At 43.4% G+C, this 23,363-nt stretch overlaps 2 protein-coding genes across 2 annotated transcripts; one reads left to right on the top strand and one right to left on the bottom strand.

Moving 5' to 3' along the window:
* The first annotated feature begins 515 nt into the window (after positions 1-515).
* ipo4 (importin 4) lies at positions 516-19,636 on the top strand. Its single transcript, XM_071485769.1, has 30 exons — positions 516-859; positions 1,114-1,200; positions 1,830-1,909; positions 2,016-2,057; positions 2,199-2,328; positions 2,428-2,607; positions 2,779-2,844; positions 2,928-3,029; positions 3,114-3,197; positions 3,710-3,865; positions 3,957-4,010; positions 4,151-4,260; positions 4,349-4,457; positions 5,737-5,866; positions 6,024-6,137; positions 7,678-7,791; positions 7,930-8,053; positions 8,200-8,311; positions 8,394-8,518; positions 9,147-9,224; positions 9,406-9,463; positions 10,204-10,309; positions 11,117-11,310; positions 11,453-11,503; positions 14,219-14,344; positions 15,624-15,850; positions 15,950-16,082; positions 16,713-16,817; positions 18,517-18,586; positions 18,851-19,636. Exons 1-30 carry the CDS (start codon positions 794-796, stop codon positions 18,979-18,981), a joined length of 3,264 nt encoding a protein of 1,087 aa, XP_071341870.1. The 5' UTR covers positions 516-793; the 3' UTR covers positions 18,982-19,636.
* LOC139625625 (uncharacterized) lies at positions 18,414-21,258 on the bottom strand. The gene is made up of 4 exons (XM_071485770.1): positions 20,811-21,258; positions 20,631-20,730; positions 20,426-20,555; positions 18,414-19,823 (listed from the first exon to the last, which is right to left on the bottom strand). Exons 1-4 carry the CDS (start codon positions 20,903-20,905, stop codon positions 19,726-19,728), a joined length of 423 nt encoding a protein of 140 aa, XP_071341871.1. The 5' UTR covers positions 20,906-21,258; the 3' UTR covers positions 18,414-19,725.
* Positions 21,259-23,363: the final 2,105 nt, after the last annotated feature.

Raw genomic sequence — 23,363 nt, 5'->3', positions numbered from 1 at the left:
AATGAGAAGCAAGATGTTCAGTTACAACGTGAAGCTGTATCTCATTAAAAGCTGAAGAGAAATCAGCAAATAAAACTCTCACGAGATTTGGATTTCTCCAGGTGCCTATACACTCTGTTGAGGATGAAGAGTTCATCCCTTTACTTTTATCAAAAAACTGCAGCTCCTGTGATTTGGATATTGCACTCAGCTATATTGTGATTTCAATATTGATGAATTTTTCAGCTGAAAACAAAATGAAAAGAACTCATCAGGTAGAATCATATATTTTTACATTCACAGTGTGTGTTCAGCTGTGGTCCACACTCCAATATATTTGTTGGTGGTAACAGGGAAAGAAGAAGAACTGTCGCTGGAAGGAAGATTATTATCGTCTGTATTTCTAAACGAATAAATGAAATATATTTGGACGGAACCCGCTCATTGACAGTTCCGAGTCCACAGTTCCGCCTGCAGGCGGCGGTGGAGCGCCAGGCCGCAGGGTGTCGACCGTCTAACAGCAGCAGAAGAAGAACGAACCCGTCCGGTTCCGTCCCACGTGCAGACCGTTGACCCGCTAACGGACCTGACCGAGACCCCGTCTGTGTGACTCCAAACCTGCGGAAACATCCGACTGATTAACGGCGAGTCTTCACGGTAACGTCAGTTGCCGGCGGTCGAACCTGTCCTCAGAAGAACCGGCACCTGGGACGTCACAGCCACACCGGGAGCGGAGAGTTTGTTTAGGTTTATAGGAATATTAACGGTAACGGTCACACCAGTCCACAGAGGCGGAGAACGCCGTACTATCAAGATGACAGCGGAGCTTGAGCAGATTCTTCTGCAGCTGACACAGCCGGACAACGCGGCCATTCAGCAGGTGAAGTCCCGGACAACTCCGTTCAAGTTAGCTCGAGTTTGTCAAGTTTGAAAACCAACGGTTCAAGCTATCAGTTGTTGAGCTAGCTAACCGAGCTAAGTTAACGGCCGGTAACGGTCACATGTCGGACCGTTAGCCGCGGACTGGATTTAAAACTGGAAAAATTCACGTTTAAACGTCCTGGTCCCTGTCATTTCTACAGTAACGTGTTGGTGACTCAGTCGGACTCACTAAGATCTGTTTGTCCCCTTTAGGCCACAGTCCAGCTCAAACAGGCTTTCAAAGACCCGGCCGTCATACCAGCCCTGTGTGCTGTCATGAGCAGCTCCCAGAACCCGCAGGTACTGTATGAGTGAGGGTCCTGGTCCTGTGGGGTGTGTCTGAGAGAGGGCTGGTGTCAGAAACACTTTACTGATCCCTACACACAGTATAAATAAAGTACAGTACAAAGTGAAGTCTCCAGGCCTCTTTGACATTATCATACAGCAGGTCCAGACTCCTCTGGTAGTTCAGTCTACAGTCCACATTGGGGACAGTCTGGGCCAGATCGAGTTCTCAGAGATCATGAAGAAAGCTCTGCAGAGTTTATCTCGCTGCCATGGTGACAGAAGGGAGATAAGTTCATCAGTGTTTGGACCCAGCTCTCCTCTCTTGTCGCTCTGTTCCTCCTCTGCATCCTCTCTGTGTCCTCCTGATTCCTGAGGGGATGTCTGCTCTGTCGCCACGTTTGCCGGCTTCAGCAGATCAGCTGGTCCCTGGTGTAAACAGTGTGATGCTGGAGTTTCTGGCAGCCGTAACATAGCTGAAAGAAAGAAACAATTCCAGGCTGAAAAAAATCAGACCAGAGCTCTCTACTCAAGTGTGTGAACTGGGTAGAAAGATAAAATCAACAGGCTGAATGTGTGGTTGACTAATAAGCACCAGGTTCTCTCATGTACAGTGTGAAGTCTTTCCCTCATTTGCCTCTTAGGTTCGTCAGTCAGCTGCAGTGATGCTGAGGTTGAGAGTGAAGAAGCATTGGAAGAAGATTAACCCTAATGACAGAGAGAGGTTTGTTTGTAACTGCTACACCATTGTAACATCACACTTGGTTGTTTTAGTTAAAATGAAGTTGAAAATGAGTTGTCAATATAGTGACTACTTTCCTTCAATACAGCCTCAAGGTGGTGGTGTTGCAGGCCTTCATGCAGGAAACAGAGTAAGCGTTTCAGTCTATACAACAATAATTTACTTTGCCTTGATTTGTTCTAAATTACACTGACCCAGGTGTTACCTGAAGCAGATATACCCATATTACATGTAGCTGTACATACCTGTGAGTCCTGTGTTTGTTCTGCAGGCACACAGTGCAGCACTCGCTCTCCCAGCTGTGTGCAGTGATGGTTAAACATGAAACACCAGACCGCTGGCCCGCCCTGCTGCAGCTCCTCAATCAGTCCACCAAGAGCAGCAACCCTCATGACAGACAGGTGCAGGATTCATGAAACAGCTGGAGGAGGTGTTTACAGATATGTCAACAGTTAAGGCTCCTGGTACATTAGAATACCACTGCTCTGTTGTCCTGACAGGTTGGCCTCCTGCTGCTGAATAAAGTGATGGATTCCAACCCTGAGCCCTTCAAGCCTCACTACTGCCAGCTGCTGCAGCTGTTCATTGCTGTACTGCAGGATCACAATAACCCTACAGCCCTGTACTACTGCATCCTGACCCTCACAGCCATAACTGCATACACAGGCTCAGAGGAGATGGTGAGGCGCTGATATAAGTACAGTCTAAACAGTATTTAGATATTCAAACCATTTGTCATTGCATCGCCTTGTCATACATCACAGTGTATGTTGGTTAACAAACTATAGTGTGAACCCTAAACTGAAAACACGGTCGTTCTGAATATGAAGTGACATTTTACTGCTCTACAGAACCTGATGCGTTCAATTATCCCAAGCCTGATTGTGGCTCTGAAACACCTCATCAAAGCAGACCAGGTAAATGTTACAAGTTAAAAAGTGTTTCTGTGCCGGTCAGGTGTATTTCTGGATAAATGACTGGGTTTGTTGTGTCTGAGCAGGACCAGGCCAGTGAGGCAATGGAGGTGTTCAATGAGCTCATGGAGAGTGAGGTGTCCATCATCGTCCCTCATGTTGTTGACATTGTCCGTTTCTGCTTGGAGGTGGGAGCTGATGTCTGTGTAACATCGTTTTGTCTTGTGAATTTCATTGGCCCATACCTGAAAATTTAACCATGTGTTTATCAGGTGGGCAGCGACACCACACTGAGTGACTCTCTGCGGGTGAAAGCTCTGTCTTGCATAGCCTTCCTCATCAAGCTGAAGAGCAAGGTAAAGTCCCTCTTCATCCTCATGAATAAATGGCCTGTATGTTTCCTTCAGTTTGTGATGAAGGACAGTAAGTGTCTGTAGTCAGGTAGCTGACTTTGACACAGTTATTTTCATGTGCACTTCTTGCAGATGTTAACAACCTTTGTTCAGTTCTGTGTGAGATTTCTTCTCCTGAGTTTAGAGAAAAACGGTTACTGTATGCAGTACAATACAGTTTGTTAGTGGAATTAGTGGAATAAGTACATAAGAATATTGTGTACCATTCAGAGGTACAGATAAAATAAAAACCATAAATCCTGAATGGCATGACTAATTGGGAACAAAATGTTTGGGTGTCATGGATTCACATATTTTCTGTGCAAAGTCACTTTTTTGATTGATGGAAACAACAGAGTTTATACTTAACCCTTCTGGCTGACTATGTGCAGTGTCTACAAGCTCAGCTAGTATTTGATTTGATTATTTTATTGACCAAACGAAAACAAATCTGTTCCTTGTTCTCTGCTTCACAGACAGTGCTGAAGCAGAAGCTGCTGAACCCCATCCTTCAGGCCATTTTCCCAGTGCTGATCGCAGCTCCTCCACCTGGAGAGCAGGACCCAGAGGACAACGAGGATGACAGTGGAAATGGCACAGACAGTGACAACCCCAAACATTGTGCTGCTCAGGTAGGGAGAAGTTATTTAATGTGTCTACTGTGGGTTTTTTTCAGTTTGCAGGTCCAAGATTGAACGTGTTCAATTTTTTGTGTATTTCCAGATCATTGACACTATGGCACTTCATATGCCTCCTGAGAGACTGTTCCAACAGCTGGTGAGTCGTGAACATGTTAGACAAGAATGTGATTTCATCCAAAGTTAACGTTAAAAATATAGTTTACTGCAGGTTTAAGTAACCAAGTTTAAAGTCTTACATGTCTCTTGACAGTGCAGTACTTTGTGTTCTGTGTTTAGATGCCTCTCATCCAGACCTGCCTTGCCAGTGAAAACCCCTATGAGAGGAAGGGGGGTCTCATGTGTCTTGCTGTGCTGGCTGAGGGATGTGCTGACCACATACGCACCAAGTCTGTTAAGTTTCTGTCTATTCATGTACCTTTCTCTATGAGGACAGGTGTGCGGGCTGATAACACTGTGTGTCTTTGTCTGTGTTAGGATGCTGTCATCAGTGCTGCAGACAGTGTGCCAGAGTCTTTCTGACAGAGATCAAGTGGTGCGCTGTGCAGGCCTTTTTGCCCTGGGACAGTTTTCTGAACATTTACAGGTGAAACAGGACATCACATAGTACACATGCTGTTTTCTGTGCTGACATTTGATTATTTTATTAGTATGGAACTTAAATATTATATATATCTATATAATATTATAATATTAAATATTAATGGGAAGTGTGATTTATATTGTTATTACTTGACATGTGAAATATCAAGAATAGAGTTTTCTTTACAAGACAGTGTAAAGAAAACTCCATTGACAGTGACAGTGTCCATTTAGGATCTCTTAGTACTGACACATAGGCAAAATACTACTTACATAGTAGAGTACTTTATCTGATCTTACTTTGTCATATGATTTTAATTTTCAGATGAATCGTTTTAACCTTTATTTATTCAGGGTAGTTTTGCTGAGAGGCAGCCTCTCTTTTACAGGAACACTGTGATCACATTCACACAGTTACACATTCACACCTGCAATCTGCCCAGTACAACCACAGTCTGAGCTGCTGCCACTGAGCAGCTCCACTGGAGTTGGGGGTTAATGGCCTTGCTCAAGGGCACCTCAGTGGTGTTGATGAGGGTTAGGACAAGTGCTGTTCCTTCACTTTTCCCACCCAGATTTAATCCTGCCAGTCTGGGGTGGAGCTGGTGACCTTCCAGTCACAAGCTTGAGAGTGATAGAAGTTTCTGTATTTAGATGTTTAATGTTAAAAGTTCTGTCTCTGCTAACAGACTATGTAAGCTGTGACAGTAACAGTTAGTTACTAACCAGACCATGTTAACTGTTGGCTACTGAAAAGACCATGTTAGCTATTAAACAGCTGCTAACCAGACTGTGTTAGGTTTTAAACAGCTAGCTGCTAACGGGTCATGTTAACTGTTAAGCAGTTAGCTGCTAAAAAGACCATGTTACATAGTAAACATGTTAAACAGTTAGCCTGCTAACAGCAGCTGGAGACCAGTCCTTGTTCTTGTCTCAGTGAGTTTGTTGTAGCTCCTCATGAACCAGTTCTCCACCTGAGCAGAGCCAGAACCACCGTCACCAGCTGCAGTCCAGGACAGTGGAGTTAAAGTCAGTCTGCAGGACCAGAGACCTGACTGCAGGCAGGAAGACAGGAAGCAGGAGGAGCTGAACTTTTAAATTAAAACACTGAAAAATCAGCATCTCGTTGATAAATAACAGTGACCACCAAACAAATACTGAGAAAATAGTGAGACTGGTTGTGAATACAGCTGAGGCATGTGGAAGTGTTTGGTGCCTTGGCACAAATATGAACTGTACTTGGTGCCATTCTTGTTTACTCTGTTTCCACCTCTGTTTTCTAGCCCGAAGTGAGTAAGTACTGTGCGGAGTTGATGCCTTTGCTGTTGGGATACCTCTCGTCCTTGAACCAGGCCAAAGTCGGCCACGTCACCAAGGCCTTTTATGCTCTAGAGAACTTCATGGAGAACCTAGGTAAGCTAAAATAACTGACACAGAAGAACCTGCACATCTTGCCCACCATAAGAGAAGAAGTGAAACTTCACACTTTCCTGACATGAGTTAAAATAATCCTCCAATGAAGTACAAACTAAACAACTACAGAACCGTTATCTCTTTTCTCACTGTATAGGATCAGATATTGAGCCCTACCTGCCCACCCTGATGGACACCATGTTGTCTGCCCTCAACAGCACTGAAAGCTTCAAGATAAAAGAGCTCACTGTGTCTGCCATAGGTGCCATAGGTAAGAGGTCAAACCTTACTGGCAATGTTCAGTTTTTTTTCTTAATTCAGACACTAAGAAAACACAAGAAGATTGTTATGACTGACATAAGGATATATCTCTGAGCATCAATTTGCAGATCTGTAGGTTCATTTAACTTATGATTTTATGATGTGGACGGCGGAGGGAGTAAGCAGTTTAACATTTTATCCCAACACTACGCAGGTCATTTCTCCCTGATTGGTGAGCACTCGACGGTGCCACCATTTCACTCACATTTGTGTTTAATAATAGATGTGTGCGAACTGTAAAATGTTTTGATTTAGCCCAAGTAGCTTAGACAACACGACACACTCACTGCGCTGAACCAGTGTTGTCTGTTGAAAAGCTCATATGATCCACTCATCAGTGCAGTCTTGGGCCGCTGTCTGAGCTCTGCTTATAAAAGATAATGAAAATGAGCGTGTGACAGTGAAATATTTATTTGGAGCAGCAATGACTAACTGAGTTACACAGGTTCACTGATCTCCAACGCTAATAATCATTAGCATCAGAAAACATCAGCTGGAGCTGAGCGTTGGTTTGTGTAGTTAAATTCACAAACGTCACTGGTGGTTTATCGTATCAGCTGTCACTGATGAATGTGTTAAATCAGCCAGGAACTTGATGACAGATCTAAATTGTCACCAGTTTGTGTATCCTCTGCACTCCACTGTTGACTCTTGTCAAAGATTTCATGAATGAACTGAGTGTTTTAGTTCCAACAAATCCATCAGAGTGAGACGTCTTTTCTCTAGTGGTTCACGTCATGTCAGTGTCAGGGTGATGAACTGGACTTTGATTCAGATCATATCAGTAATTTGAAGTTAGAGAATTTATGTTTTTGAACTATGAGCTTTGGTATTTGTTCAGTATCAACATTGTGCTGATGGTCATATTCATATTATTAAATACAATTTGGAGAAGAAATAATTAAAACCTAGTGTTCTTTTTGTGTTCAGATAAACAAAGTGAATCGTCAGGGTTTTGGAATTGAGCTGCTTTTGAAGTGAAAAAAAGCGCAAATTATATTAATAATATCTATTAATACAAATCCATATTTTAAATTCAATAATTTATTTATACCCAAATCCTACCTAACTGACTCCAGATCAGTACATACACCCACATGCACACTGTATTTACTGTATCCAATTACAGAAGGCCATTTCAGGGCCCTAGGTAAAGTGCTGTTAATGCTGCACTGTTGGACTGAAAGTGTATATAGCTTGGCTGGGACATATCTTGAGTTGTGGTGTAGGGCTGGTTTTGGCTAATCCGCTGGGTTTGTCACACAGACCTGGCAACGCCGCTCCTATTTTATGAAGGAAAAACATAAATAAAATGTGATCAATTTTCCTTGTGCCTCTAAAGTTGTTTATCTGTTCATAAATATTTCAACTTATGGCAGAAGTTTTTGAGTTGTTGATGTTATGTCAACCTGCAGATGCTCGGTCAACTGTGACAAAAGTTTGTTAAAAAAAACTGAAAGTGAAATAACCTGTGACCATTGTCTTATTAGCCAATGCTGCCAAAGAGCTGCTGGTTCCCTACTTCCCTCCAGTTATTGAAAGTCTTAAGGGCTTCCTGACCACCACCACAGAGGAAATGAGGTCTCTACAAACTCAGTCCTTAGGTAGGTCCACTCAGAGACTGATACTGGTGTATTTACCACACACATAGCCATGCAAATTCTTTAATTTCTCTTGTACTGAAGGCAGTGAAATACTGCATCTGACTCAACGACATCAGCAGCACGAATGAATGTTTTCAGATACCCTCTCTGTGCTGGCCCGTACCATTGGCAAAGATGTCTTCAGTCCTCTTGCTGCAGAGTGTGTTCGGCTGGGCCTCAACCTAACTGACACCATTGATGACCCCGACCTGAGACGCTGCACGTATGTAACTTAGATTGAAGCAATAGGAGGAGTTTTGTATTTATATCCTGAATGTACCCAGCCGCAGCTCTGTTGTAGCTCTCAGAAATCATAGTGTAGAATAGCATCAACAACTTGTGTGTGACGTCTGTCTTTCCCTCTGTTAGGTACAGTCTATATTCTGCTGTATCAACAGTCAGCCCTGACTGCCTGACCCCTCACCTCACTGCCATTACAACTGTCATGCTGCTCGCCCTCAAGTCTAATGAAGGCATCACGGTATGAAATAATCATGCAGCACCCTTTAAGTTGTGTAACAGACTCCATGTTGTAAACATTATACATCCTCGCCTCTCTTCAGGCACACCTTGAGGAGGACAAGACATTTGTCCTGCTGGATGATGATGATGAGGATGACAAAGAGGAAGAAAAAGATGTCGACTTTCTAGAAGATGAGACTGAGACAGATGTCCACGATGTTGCAGGGTGGGAGTCACATGTGCACACATATTCAGCTGAGGCCATACGGTTTTTGACAGTTACACATTCTCTGCTCTTCAGGCTCTGAGCTTAAGCACATTTGGTTTGAAATAAAAATATATAATTAAATGTCTACATATATACTTTAAAAAGACCATGACCTGGAGCTCAGTATTTGCTGAAAGCATGATTTTCTGAGGAGGTCTGAAAATTCCTCATTGTCACATGGTTGCAGCACTTTCCCATCCCTTATTTCAAATAACTATATTTTAAACCTACACGTGTGAAGATTCTTGGTCATTCAGACCTGAACATTGTCACATGTTCTCACCTAATTAATACCACGTGTCTTGTCCTTTCCTCTACTTGGCTCATCCATGATTAGAACTTTTCTCCACATCCTTATCCATAAAACCTTGGTTACCATAGCAACAGAAGATAACAGTGTCTTAGTCATAACAGTAAGCCACAACACTATGGAGGTCTTTATGACCTGAGCTCTTGAAAGGTGAGTGAGGCCTAGAAAAGAAAGACAAACACTGGAAGTAAGAAAACTCCTTCACTACATAAATATTTCCTCCTGAACAAAGGACTGATCTCACTGCACCTGATACCATGTTTATCCCTCCCTCAGGTTCAGTGTTGAGAACGCCTACATTGATGAGAAGGAGGATGCCTGTGATGCTCTGGGAGAGATAGCCTTCAACACTGGGTTAGTCTTTTAACAGACCAGAGGACTAATGTGATGGTTCATGTCTTTCTCCTCTAGTACGACTCTACTCTCAGAAACTTTATTATATGTGCCTTAAATTACACATTTTGGTAGTGATGGTTAATAGTTTTAATTTCTTCTCTGTAATTTGATGTCATTGTTTCTGTGGTTTTCCTGACAGTGCTGCCTTTCAAGCCTTCCTGGAGTCCAGCTTCCAGCAGGTTTATGAGATGAGAGATGTAAGTCACTGTAGCTGAACCTAACTCTAACCCTGAACAGGACCAAAGGCAAGATGACAGATTTAAATTGGTCGCTGTGACCACATGGTCTAAACAAGGAAGACTACCACAAGATGGTGGTAAACAAAGAAACTTCACAAGATAGCAGCCATCTTTGAGATCTGCTGAGACCACATGGTATGTGGGAGAGGGGGAGTGTGAGTTTCTTTGTTTATAGCAGTTCACACAGTCTAGAGGCTGCCAGATGACAGTGAGCTTCATGCAAGTCCTTACATACAAGTATCAGTTCACAGTGTGACTGACCAACAACCTAAGCAGACATCACAACAACAAAGCTCAGTAGCTACATTAACCAGATTAGTACATGTTAAGCCCAGTCAAGTTCATCCAGTCCTAGAGAGAGAGAGAGACTTTCCAGTGTGACTTCCTGGTGGAGTGAGGTCCTGTCTGGCTTCAGTGTTGCTGAGGAGGTCGCTGGTCACTCCTTTGTTCCTCTTACAAAGTCAGCTGTTCCACACTAACTCTACTGTAGCTCCTGTTGTTTGTAAAGTCAGCTGGCAGACTTTGGTGTCGTAGCCGCTGGCGTTGCCGCTGGCGTTGCCGCTGGCGTTGAATAAAACTTGTTTACTCTTGGTTAACCTTATGCGTATGTGTGCGTGTTTGTTTTATGCAACACTTCCCACTGAATGTTCCTCACCTTGAATGTTTTTGTATGCTCCCCCACTTCCCTACCTCCCTAGTTTCCCCACGAGGACGTCCGCAGGGCAGCATTTGGGGCCATGGGCCAGTTCTGTCGAGCTCAGCACAAAGTGTGGAAGGAGAATCCCGCTGAGGCCAACCATCATGGTAAGGCTCTGTTCTCAGGAACTCCATGCTACTGTCATTATTTTAGGAAATACAGAAATGGGCATTGCTGCTTTTTGCTGCAATTAGGGATTAATATTGAACGACATTAAGAGGAATAAAATAAGTGGGCTCTCAGCAGATGTGTACAATAAGATTATATAGACCTGCTAATGCATTGTGACATCAAAGTGCACTGGTTTGATTTGTCACTTCACGCAAAAAGCTGGTGCCGCTTTGTGAGTTTGTGTACAGTACTCAAGTTTATGCAAACAAATGTCTAGCCTGTCAAATAGCCAAAAGAAGAGTTTGACCAATCATAGGGCTGAATTTCCCTTGTATGACATGTATGAAATGTATGACATTTCAAGAGACAGTAGCAAGGAGCTGTACTTTTGACCTTGACCTTGTATCTCTCATCTGCCCTCCTCACTCCAGCCAGTTCCTCAAGTGAGGACCAGTGTTTGTACTCTTTTGTGAAGGTACATGGTCTGGGGAGGATGTGGAAATTTGAGTTTGTGTATTTATGTTAGCCTTACGTTAATGTTAATGTATGTAGGAAGCTGGCGTGCTTATTCACCAGTCATTTCAGTCGGCAAATTATGTTGTCTGTGTGTTGTGTATGATTAAACAAACTTTTCATAATAATAATATTATTAATTATTACAGCCAAATCTCTAATAGTAATGAGTCAGATCATGGCACTCCGGCTGAAAAAGTATTTTAAAGACTGAATCAAATGGGTATTAATGTAGTTCCCTTTAGATGATTTTAACTTAATTCCTCCACATTCTTGTGTCCATTGCTCAGCCCTGTTAAAGTTGCTGGACATAGTGCTTCCTTGCTTTGTGGAAACAATTCGGACAGAGCATGAGCGCCAGGTTGTGATGGGCATCCTGGAAACCATGAACAGCGTCATTAAGTCCTGTAAGGAGGAGGTGTTCAAAAATCCTTTGCGCCTTAAGGAGATCAGCTATGTTATTCGTGATGTGCTCAAGAAGAAGGTGAGAGGACGGAAGAGTGATGGGGGCTGGGGACATGGCATAAATGATAAAACAATTTCACATAAATGATATTTCCTAGGTGGATGTTATGCCAGTAACCCAACCCTGCCTGTTGTTTTCTTTTTCTTTTCCCTCTGTTTAGACTGTTTGTCAGGATGGTGGTGGTGATGATGCTGATGATGAAGAACAACAGGTTAAATCTCCTTTCACTGCATGAGTCAGAGTCATGAACATTAAAGTATACACACACACGCCATATACAATTGATCTATTTTTGACTTCATTTTTTAAAAATGACATTGGCTCAATAACCCACAGTGACAAAGTGAAAGCGTGTTTCTAGAAATGTTTGCAAATATTAAAAATCAAAAACTAAACACACTCATTTATAAATGTATTCAGACACTTTGTTCAGAATTTTCTAGAAGCCTTCTACAGCTTTGAGTCCTCTAATACCCTTTTGCCACCAAAATTATCAGGTATAAGCAGGTTTTTTAAAAGCGAATTAACCCACTAATAAAAGGCGATTGACCTCTTTTTAACAGCCAGTGGAGTTTGTCTTTCTGCTCGACTGAGGACACACACAAATATCATCACATGCAGTGATCATCACATGGTGGTGAAAAAGTCTGATGTTAGTGGGTGTTAATGAGTCATTTGACCAGTGGAAAAAGGGCTTTAGATAAGTCTCTGCAAGCTTTTAACACCTGGATTTGATTTGATTCCCATTCTTTTTGGCAGATCATCTCAAGTGCCTCCTCTTAAGCAGATTAGAAATGTCTGTGAACTGCCATCTTCAGGTCTCTCCAGAAATCTTCTATGAGGTCTAAGTTTGGGCTCTGCACTCTGGAGCATCTTCAAGGACGTCCCTTGTATTGGGCTGCATTCACCCTTCCTTCAGTTTTGACTAATCTCCCTGTCATGCACTCATCCTTTAAATCCCATCTGGCAACTGCAGGCAGTCTGTACGCCTTTTACTCAAAGTGGCCTCCATCTAGCCACACTGCCTGAAATGCCTGATTGATGGGAGTGCTGCTGAGATTAGCTGTCCATCCAGCAGGTTCTCCCATCTCGGCAGAGGACTTCTGAAGCTCTACTAAAATGAGCTCTACAAAGCCCTTCTTGCTGGTTGCTCCATTTGGCCGGTAGGCCAACTCTGGTCCTCCTGGTTCCCAACATTTCCATTTCACAATTATAGAGGCCTCTGTGCTTCTGGGAACACTCAAAGCTTTAGAAATCGCTTCATCTCTTTGCCTTGATGTATGCCTAACCACAATTCTGCTTAGGAAGGCTATATAAATTTCAAGGCTGGCTTCTGTCCTGACTGGCAGTGTGAATTGTGGGGCCTTATACCTTCTTTGGTACCGGAACACCTAAGGCTGCAGATTGATAATCAGCTTTGTGGTTGTGTCAGATCTGTGGCTTTATGCCTTGGACATGTGGGTGAAGAGAGGGGCAGAGCAGTAAACAGGACTGATCTGATGTCGGGGGAGACAGGCATATAGACAGGATTAACTTAACTAACATCTGGCGAAGGCCTCTGTCTGTTCGGTCTTCAACTCCTACCTCCAGAGGAATTTCTCGTGCATCCTGAGTAGAGCTCGACAGATTACTAGATCTGATATTCAGCTTTTTTATTATCATTGGAATTGTTTAAAAAAAAAAAAAAAAAAGTTTAAATAAGTTCATTTTAAAATGCTCTTCTTTGACTCTGGTATGGCTGCCTCTCCCTACCTGTGTGGTCTGGAGCAATGTCTTGTGCACAGCTCTATGCAATTGGTTACTGGTCACAAGTAATAGCCTATAACACTGAAGGCCACTGTGTACAAAGGTTGAGCGAGTGGAGCTGTGTTGAAGGTTAGGCCACCAGATGTTGCCAAAGTAGCAATAAATATAACAATCCTCTACACTGAAGTTGCAAAAACTATCTCCATTCATATGAGGTGGACAAAATGACCCTTAATCCATAGGGAAGTTGGAGACATGAAGTACAAGTTGGTTATGTTCAAAGCTACCATTGCAGGGGTAGCGGGTAGGAGCTGTGGTTAGAAGGTAATCAGTGCCTGTTGAGGTGGAAACCTAAGAATCTGTTGGTGAATACAGGTGGAGAGGGAAGCCGTTAGGCAGAAGATTACTTTTCGGGTTTGGTTGGTCCAGGGGTCTCCTCAAGCAGCAGATGGGAACTGGGAGTCAGAAGGGTTATGGCTTCAGCAGTTGCTGGAAGCAGAATTTCTAGTATGAGAGGAGTTCAGGGAGGCTACAGAGAGAGCTTTTCGGTATGGCCTCTGGCAAACTGTTGAATGACTCAGTTTAGTAGAATTGCAATTTGTTGTTGACAGGATGAATCCATGGACCCAATCTGCCAACAGTCCAGGCTGGTGGTGGTGATGATGTTATGGTGTGAGAATGTTTTCTTGGCTGTGCCAAACTTTTTATTATGTGAGTATGTGCAGCTGCATGTAAACAGGAATATTGGTAGAATATTTTTTTTTAGCCATGTAAACAGCTTAGCAGGAATATTGTCTTTTTTGGAATAAGGGCACAAACCAGAAGAGTCAACTCATGTAAATATAGTGAAAGAGTTCAGTGTATTTCACTGACCTCCCCAGTCAGCAGGTCTGAATCCAGCAACCTCTGAGATGAGGTGGCACAGGAGATTCAAAGCATTAATGTGCAGCTGACAGTTCTGCAGAAAATATTTGATGCAATCATGTCAACATGGAGCAGAGTCCCAAGAAAATGTTTCAAACTTATTGTGGAATCCATGACATTGAGTTTTTTTCAGAGAGCAAGGGGAGGCCCTAATCAGCATTAATATGTTGTTCTTAATGAATACCTAGTGTGTGTTCTGTGCTCACATTCCTGTCCAATAACTCTGTGCTTTCTGTTGATGTGATGTCTGTTTCAGGCAGAGTATGATGCCATGCTCCAGGAGTATGCTGGGGAGGGAATCCCACTGTTGGCTTCTTCTGTCCCTGCAGACATCTTCGCCCCTTTCCTCAATGACCTGCTGCCTCTCATCATGAGCAAAGCTGTGAGTCTGGATGCACTGACAACAAGTAGAGTTTAACAGAGGCCTGTTTACTCCAACACATTTTATGAGGCACAGAGGCCAGAGGAATTATACTGTTGGGTTCTGTCTGTCCGCCCGTCCCATTCTCATGAACGTGACATTGCACTAATGCCTTCAGGAAATATCTTAAATTTGGTGGGTCAGGGTCACTGTGACCTGACAAAATATGTTCTTGGCCATTACCAAAGACTGTAAATAAAGATGGGTGGAGCCTCTGTGACATCATCACAGGTTTCTGAAGCTCAGAGTGAGCTGCTCTACTGTCGCCATCTTGGCAGTGTCTGACTCCGTCCCTAACTCCCAGCTAATCCAAAAATGGTCAAAGAGGTGGGGCGTGTGTAGACCTGGTTTGTGTCAAGCATACACTCACCCACCTGTCATTCAAAGAGGCCATGCCTTCAATTCTCCATCTTTAGTCCTCAATAAAATGTAAACAGGTGAGTTCTATAAAATTCGGCCCGTACATTTGAACATGTATAATGTCCATGTAAACATGCAAAAATACAAATACAATATTTTTTACCCATTTTAGCAGCTGCATGTGGAGACAGTAAAACACAGTATATGCTATGATTATATTTTGTCAATAATTCGACTGGTGAAGGGCGGCATTTTTCTGGTGTGCTCGCTCACTCACTTCCTGTGTGTGTGTGTGTGTGTGTGTGTGTGTGTGTGTGTGTGTGTGTGTGTGTGTGTGTGTGTGTGTGTGTGTGTGTGTGTGTGTGTGTTTTGGTCTGAATGAGGGTAAATGGGGTTAATAATGTTTATTCGATCAATCATTGGAGCAATGATGTCCAATATTCAAGGCATACTCAATGAAGAAAGAGAGGGCCTGCAGTAGCAGCACCACAACACACACACACACACACTGATGTTGTGGACACACACTCAAGGCAGTCAACGAGGTAGCTGTCACCCACACGCAGCGCAGGCAGTGTGTCCTGGGTGTCATGTAACTGTACAGCCACTGACTGTGGAGAGAACTACTGTGAACATGATTGTTAAAGGGCTCTGACTTCATGATTGGCTACTGCTGAAATACTAAAAGTAGCATTTTGGTTGCTTGAAAAAGTGACTGCCTCAATAGAAACAAGTCAGTGAGACAAGTGACAGTATGTCTTCTTTTCTTATTGACACAATTGTCAGCTACAGCCAGGATAGTGTTGTGAGAAAATGCCTTTGGCGTGTCCTGTTTTGGTCAGGATCAGACTGACGTTTGTCCTCTGTTTTCACTTGAAAGAAATCCTCCTGCACAGTGGCAGACCGCTCCTTCTCTGTGGGTATTATTGGAGAAATCCTGCAGGCCCTTGTGAGTGCATCTGGGGGCAGAGGAGTGGCGGGCCGACTGTCTAATCGTTTGCTTCCTGTGCTGGTAGCTGGAGTGAAGGACAGTGATCCTGAGGTTCGCAACAATAGCGTGTTTGGACTGGGATGTCTGGCCCAGGCAGCTGGACCCATCGTTGTATCGTATCCTTCTTACCATTGTGTTTCTGTCTGGTGTATGTGTATTAATGCAGGATTTAAAAAATATTCACAAAAGGTCTTCCTTACTAAAGTATGTTCCAGTGACTATCCCATGATGCTGTCTGTGTTTTCCAACCTCCTGGCCAAAGAGTCAGACTCCAGGGTGATCGACAACCTGTGTGCTGCCCTGTGCAGGATGATCATGAGTAACACTGATGCTGTTCCTCTGGAGCAGGTACAGTTCATCCAGGAAGTCTTCACACTCCTTCACTTTGTTCTCATGCTGCAGTCTTATGCTAAAATAAAAACTTTTTTCCCTTCATCAGTCTACACTCAGTACCTCATAACAACAAGGTGAAAACACAGCTTCACTGTTTTTCAAATGTATTAAAAAGTAAAAATTAAAATATTAGATTAGTATTCAGACACTTTACCATGACACTTTAAGTTTGGCTCAGGTTCCTCCATCTCTCTGGATCTCTGAGATGTTTCCACACCTGGACTTGAGTCCACCTGTGGTAAATCAGCTGATTGGACACACACCTGTCTATAGGTGTCACAGCAGAAACCATGAAGAGGAAGGAAATGCTGCAGAGCTCAGAGACAGGATTGTGTCAAGGCTCCAAAGGTTCCCAGGAGGACCATGGCCTCCATCATTGCATGAAGTCAGGAGTTTGGATTTTTATTTTGTCATAAGGCTGCAACACAACAATATGAGACTGTGTGAATACACTGTTTATTGCCAGGTTACATCTCTCCTGTCAAGATGTTTTTATTCCAGCTCTTTAAATTGTCTTTACTGCTGACAGCAGAGTTCTGCACATGTTCTTGTTGTTGTTGACTCAGATCACGTGCTCTGTGACAGGTGGTGCCTGCTCTGGTGTCTCATCTTCCCCTTAAAGAGGATCTGGAGGAGAACAAGACGGTGTTCAGCTGCCTGGCCATGCTCTACACACATAGTCCTGCTCTGGTACAGTGTTCAGCCCATTTACACCTGGTGTTCTGTCTCTGTTGGAAGCTAGACATAAACAGTTTTATAAGTCAAGACAATTCTATCCTCAGGTGCCTTCATGTAATTACTTTTTTGTCTGTGAATGAGTATCCTGCGTACCCTAACCCTGACAGGTTTGATATCCAAAGATATTATAGCGTTACTATAATCTGCTGAGATTTTCCAGAAAGGTAACAGAGAAACACAAGCAGAAACAGAGAAAAACGTACAATATTGCTGAAAACTGGATGTAGTGTTTGAAATGATCCCCACAAGTGCTTTTAAACAACTAAGGCCAATCTCAGTAATTTTTATTACATTTCTGCAATCTGCCACATCACACTCAGTATTTCATCTCTTTGAGATGCCATCCTACACAGTGAAGGCTCTACAGGAGTTTTGGGCTTATCCCAGATTCATCCTGACAGTCAGTGGAGAAATCTGTTCCTGGTCCTTGGTCAGTACTGATATTCTGCCCAAATGATCTGGTGATGTGAGGGGTTTTCAGAACCAGTCCTTCAATCCTCCCAAACTCATCAGGCCGCCCCGATAATATCACACCATACATATTTATTTGTTAAAATCTAGATGATTACGTCACGACTATGATTATGTCAGTACTTTAACAGTAACCAATAAGATTAGTCCCAGAGCAGCAGATGGTGTTTGTCAAGCAACTTGAGTCTCCCCCACCATTTTCTCATCCATCATTGTTAAAGTTAGTTATGGGATGGTTTCATTAAGATTTTGACAGTACGCTCTTTGATCTGGTATTTTAACAATTCTCTTATTGATCCAGTATCTAACCGTTCTCTTATTGATCCAGTATCTAACCGTTCTCTCATTGATCTGGTTTTTTAGCGGTTCTCTCATTGATCCAATTCTTTAACGGTTCTCTGAAGGACCGCCTCCTCTACTGATAGTCTGAGTAGTCCCAGCACAGTTTATAATGAACTAAAATAAACTGTTCCTAATGGATAAACCTTTATTTTAACATAGAGCTGTGAGCAGTGATTTGTTCAAGTCCTTTGTGCCACTTTCTCTCTCTCACACTCACACTCACTTAGCACAAGCACACACACACATACACACACACAGAAGCACATTGACAACAGACTCGTCTGTCTGACAACACCACATACCTGTTTATTTGCATATGAAACAGGACGTGGTCTGATCACAAGTGTCATTTCAAATCAGGTGTGAACTCAGAGCTGAACACTGGTCAGACTCTGGACCAGGTCTGAACAGGACCACTGTGTGTGTCTAATGGAACGCACGCACGCACGCACACGCACACACACACACACACACACACACACACACACACGTCTTTAAGAATTCAGCCCCGGGCTGTTTGATACCAGGCCTCAGAGCTCATCACTTAGTCGTCTGCTTTAGTTTTAGTAACATTTCCAGAAGTTGTTGCACCACAGTCTCCATGAGATCACGAGGTGGGGCACTGCTCCCTGCAGCTCTCTGTCATGATGATCTTCATAAAATCCTGCCGTGTGTGATGTGCCATTATTTTTGAAATCTTGTAGGGTGAGCATGTTTGTGATAAGAGAGAAAAAATCTGTTTCTCCAACTTTATTGCAGACATACAAATGAATCACACATCTGATTCAGAGCAAACATCACTCGGGATAAAACTTTATATAAACTTTTTTTCTTTCAGATGGTGAAGCTGATGAAGCCCATAGTCACTGCCTCCAGTCATGTCCTTGGCAACGAGAACGTTGATGAAGGTGAATGTCAGCACTGTTAGTGACATGTTAATATACTGAAGCAGACACCAGATAAACTGACACTTATAAACTAACATGTTTATAAGTGTCAACTCAGTACTGTTATGAAGTTCTGGATAAAGAGGATATATACTGTAGTCCAAACTGTGTCCCTTCATTTAGTTTCCTGTTTCCCCTCAGTGGACACCACAGTCAGCCTCTGCAGCTTCATGGTTCCACTTTCATGATCTGTCCCTGAACTCTTATTTTGTCTGTTCTCCACAGGAGCACAGAAAACCGTGGCCACGCTGATAGCACAATTTTCCCAGCACCACTCGGCAGACTTCCAGTCGGCGGTGATGTCACTTCCTGGAGAGCAGCAGGCCAAACTCAGTGCGGCCATCTCTGCCTCGTAGCCCACACACATCCTTCAGCTGAAAGCTAGAATGGAACAATCAATTTTATACTGGAGGTGAAAATGGGACTGTTATTGGTGATGGTTCCCTGAAATGACCCCACTTCATCTACTCTACTTCAGTTGTTATCGCATTCAGCAGTTCTGCTTCTGAGTATTAACCATTAATTTATTTTCTTGTGTGCATGCTAACTGAAGTTTTATTATTAGAGTTCTGGTTTACCATCCTGCGTTGTTACCTTTGTTTTCCTGAAAACTTCTTCTATGAATTTTCTACTGTCTCATTTTTTAGACAGAGTTCTGGTTTTGTTCTGTGAAGCTTAAGTCATGAATTTGATTGAACTCCTGATAAATCTAATACCAGTGTAAGTCAGTGGGGCTCCATGCTGTCTCTACCAGTTCTGCCTTACTCAGGTTCATCTGCTGTGATGAAGCCAACACCACAGCTGTGGCCCTCACTGACTGCACGTAATGAGCTCATAGGTGACTCTTTGTTTACACTCTGTTGAACTAACCTGTGAGCACATGCAGCAGAACCTGCTGCTGTGTTTTAGTTGATGTTCACCAAGCAGTTAATGCTGAGCCATTTAATCTTACAAAGAAACTGACTCTGTTAAGTCTCTCAATAAATGCAGACTTGCCCTTTGGAATCAAAATGGAGTTAGAAACTTTGCTTTGCTGTGGACTAGTTGATTATTATATTAGCCTCTTGTTAAAGAGAAGCCAGACGGGAAGCTGTGAGTCCTCAGATCTCCCGCTGTTCCTCGGCCACACTGAAGTCAGGCTGCTTTTTTTCCATGTCCAATGCCATCGTCATCTGCACTGGCGTCAGTGCGACGTCCCCTGACGGACAGAGAGCTCTTTTTCAGTGCATGTTTATCAGGATGTGCTCAAGATGGGACAGACAAATACAACACACTGGTAGCAGCTCTGGAGGCTGCCTGACAGAGGTGTTTGCTCTGAGGTTATTAGTTGTAACTATTTCTACAGTCATCAGATCTGCAGCTTGTTCTGTCTAATCTGCACAGAAGCCTGTGATTCTGTTAATAATTGACAAAAAGTGAACAGGAGTTTATCTCTGGGGCAAGACAACCAGATTTTCACAAACTGGTGTGAGTGCAGAGGACCGAGGTTTTATTTGGACACTGCTGTAATGTTTGGGATGATGTCATTTCAGTACCCGAGGCTGTAGCGCACCACTGTGATCCACATCAGTCTGACACTCAGCGTCCTGACTTTTGGGGTTTGTTTGAGCAAAAACAAATATTTCCTTCATTATATGCTAATATAACCCTGAGCCTGACGCACATCATGAACAATGATAAGAATCTGAATAAAGAAACCTTTGCAACTCGGAGTAACAATAACAAGTGGCATTTAAAGCTTCACATGTTGTAAAATAATGCAAGGTTTTGAATATGAATTCACTGAAAGTGCTTCCAGACCTGTGCATCTCTGTTTCCAGGGCAGGATGTTCATTCCAGTGCGACAGAAGGAGCGGTCAGTGTGGGCCTCTGTGCTGTACAGGACCTCCTGCAGCTTTTTGTCTCCAGGTTTCTGGGCTTTCACTCGTACCTACAAGAACAAATCATATGTGTTCATGTCCTTTACTTCACTGCCTCATTCTTTTGTAGAAAGTGGAAGTCGTACCTCCAGGATGGTGATCTCTTTCTCTTTCAGCTTCCCTGCTTTGTTCTTCACCTGTGTTTTCTTGGTGTCAACCCACACCACCCTCTCCTTCACCTCGGACCTGGACACACAGACACAGACATGTTAATAAATCCACCTGAAACTGCTTTTTAACGCTCCCCACACTGAGAGCACACTCACTCTTGGATGCCCAGGTCGGCCAGTGTCGTGTCCAGGAAAGGAAAGGGTTGGTGTGCGAGGTCGGGCTGCACCTGGATGGGCAGCGTCACTGACATGGGGATCTCCCACTCCAGTTCAACACACACCTTGCCATGTGGCCTGGAGGAGTCCGTGCCTGCTGGGCTGTCCAATCCTCCAGTGGCATGCTCTCCCTCCTCCAACAAGCTTTTTGTCTCATCTGCTGCCAGCTTGACTTTTGATCAGTGTCTCAGGGAAGAAAGAGATGTGTCTGTCTCCCTCTTTGCTGGTATGATCTCTGGGACTCTTGGTATCTGACCCTCGTTTCTCTAGCGCTTCTTCGCTGTGTGCTGTTGCAGATACTGGCTAGTCTGCGCTCGCCGTCTGTGCTGATGATTCAGAGCCCGGGCCGCTTCTGTGGAGCCTGTGGAAAGTGTGAGTGTGTGAATACAGACTTACACTGCACCCTCCTGGCTGATATAAGCAGTTAGTGTGAATGTGTGTTATGTGTCGCTCAGATGTGAGGTTTATTAGACTGTCGGGGCGGTGATGGACAGATGGTAGTGTTTGTGTGGATTATCAGCGTGACCAGGCTACAGTGAAGTCAAGAGTTTGTTTGGGTGTCTTTCTGCTGTAAAATTAGGTAACATGAGGTCTGGAGTTCTTCTGGAACCATGTAGAGCTGATATTTATATTTTAAATAGACAAAAAATGTCAAGAGGTCACTTGAGGTTCAGCATGGTCAACAGATTTATGACTGTGTGTAATGAGATGATCCACTCGACCATATCTGCACATCTGCTCATCACAGTCTTCCTCCTGCTCCCCCTCTGACAGTGTAGGTGACAGGAGGTTGATAAACGAGACGTTCACAGCACAGCACCACATTTTCAGCCTCTGAAAAATGTGCTGCTGTTGTACCTTACAGGGCTCCTGCCTCAGGACACAAACATAACGCATGTAGGACCACGCTGTGCAGCATGTGTCTTGTCCGTACCACTGGGGTGTTTTGCCACTGAAATCTCATTCTGTACTCAGCGTGTCACATTCCCTGTGCAGCTACAACAAATCTACAGTGACACCAGCACTGAGGAGCGAGGTGACGTAGAGGTTTGGAAAGGTCAAGAGTCAAGAACAGCAGGTTGGAGGCACTTTGGATTTTCTGCTCAGCTTTATTAAATATTTTTTCATATCGGTTACCTGTATGTGAAAGTGTAGCTCTGAGTGATAAACTCACAGAATTATCACCTGACTGCACTTTTCCTCAGCTCTGAGCTTTATAGTGTCTTTACACTCATTGTTCTGGTTTTCACACCTAGAACTTTTCTGTTTGTTTCCCTTCAAGCTCTAAAACCAACTGTCAGCTACCTGCTCATCAGCAACTGGCCAGTGCACATAGTTGTGGAAGCCTATAGAGGACTATATTCAAATGATAATGTAATTCCTCAGCAGCTTTATAAATTTCAACATTTGTATGTTCAGGGGCTGGTTCTGCCTCCTCTGCTCCTTTTACTTTGGTTTATCTCCACATTGTGTAAAAAGTAAACAGAGCACCGTCCCACAGGCTTCGCAGTTCTACATGGTAGAAAACGGCTGCAGCAAAGTGCGTTTACTGTTTTCACACAACCAGTCGTCAGCTGCTGTCCCGGTGACACACAGGTGACCAGGAAGTGACGTCCGACCTGAAGACCCACCTTGATGAGAGGTCTGACAGATGTTGTTTTCATTGTGACCCCAGAATAGCATGGTGACATGTTAATGGAAACACAATAGACTGGGGCTGTTTTGCTAATCACATTAGAATATTCTACATTGTAGACCAGGTAAAATCTTGGAAAATTAAATGTCAAATTCAGTTTTCATTTTCTAATTGTGCATTTGAATATTGTCCATGGTGCAGCAGGGTATGATCTTGAAAATTATGTCGAATAGGTTTTCCGTTTTCATTTCAATATTGTATGGATCGCTCATACAAGTATGTGAAAATGCAAACTGAATTATTGCATTTTTACTTTAAAGACTGACTCAAATAAAATATCCAAATGTTGAAAATTCTAACGCTATTGTGGAATTACATGGTCATTAGAATATAGGCTTCCACAGTCCTCATCTATAGTCATGTTCCTTTCAAATGTGGGTTGTGTACGTGCAAGTGCATGTGGCCGCGCACACATAAGGGCATCAAGTCATGATGGCCACCAAGTCATGATGGCCACCGTGCACAAAGTAAGAAGCATTGTTTTGTGACGGTTGAGTCAAAATAATATGCCCTAAATGAGCTCTTGCTCTCTGGCTTCCCTTTTTCTGAAGCAGGTTCAGTGAGTCCTGGGTGTTCTATCTACAAACTGAAATGACTAACTCTTGCACAGCTAAACTGCTTGCTGGCAGCTCTTCAACAAACACTGAGGTTCTCTCTCTCTCCACCGTGCAAAGATAAATGTGCATTGTCACACTTTGTGATTTTGGAATTCAGTTGCGGGTTGGATTGGAAGCTGCCAGTTGACGATCACTGGTGTAGGACTTCCTTCTAAAACATCAATGTATCCAAGACCAAGG

The sequence above is a fragment of the Trachinotus anak genome, unplaced genomic scaffold (assembly GCF_046630095.1).
Source record: "Trachinotus anak isolate AG129_WGS33_773 ecotype Australia unplaced genomic scaffold, CSIRO_AGI_Tana_v1 ptg000009l, whole genome shotgun sequence".
Classification (NCBI taxonomy): Eukaryota; Metazoa; Chordata; class Actinopteri; order Carangiformes; family Carangidae; genus Trachinotus; species Trachinotus anak.
Note: the sequence above shows the minus strand (reverse complement) of the source record. Positions and strands in the feature narration are given on the sequence as shown.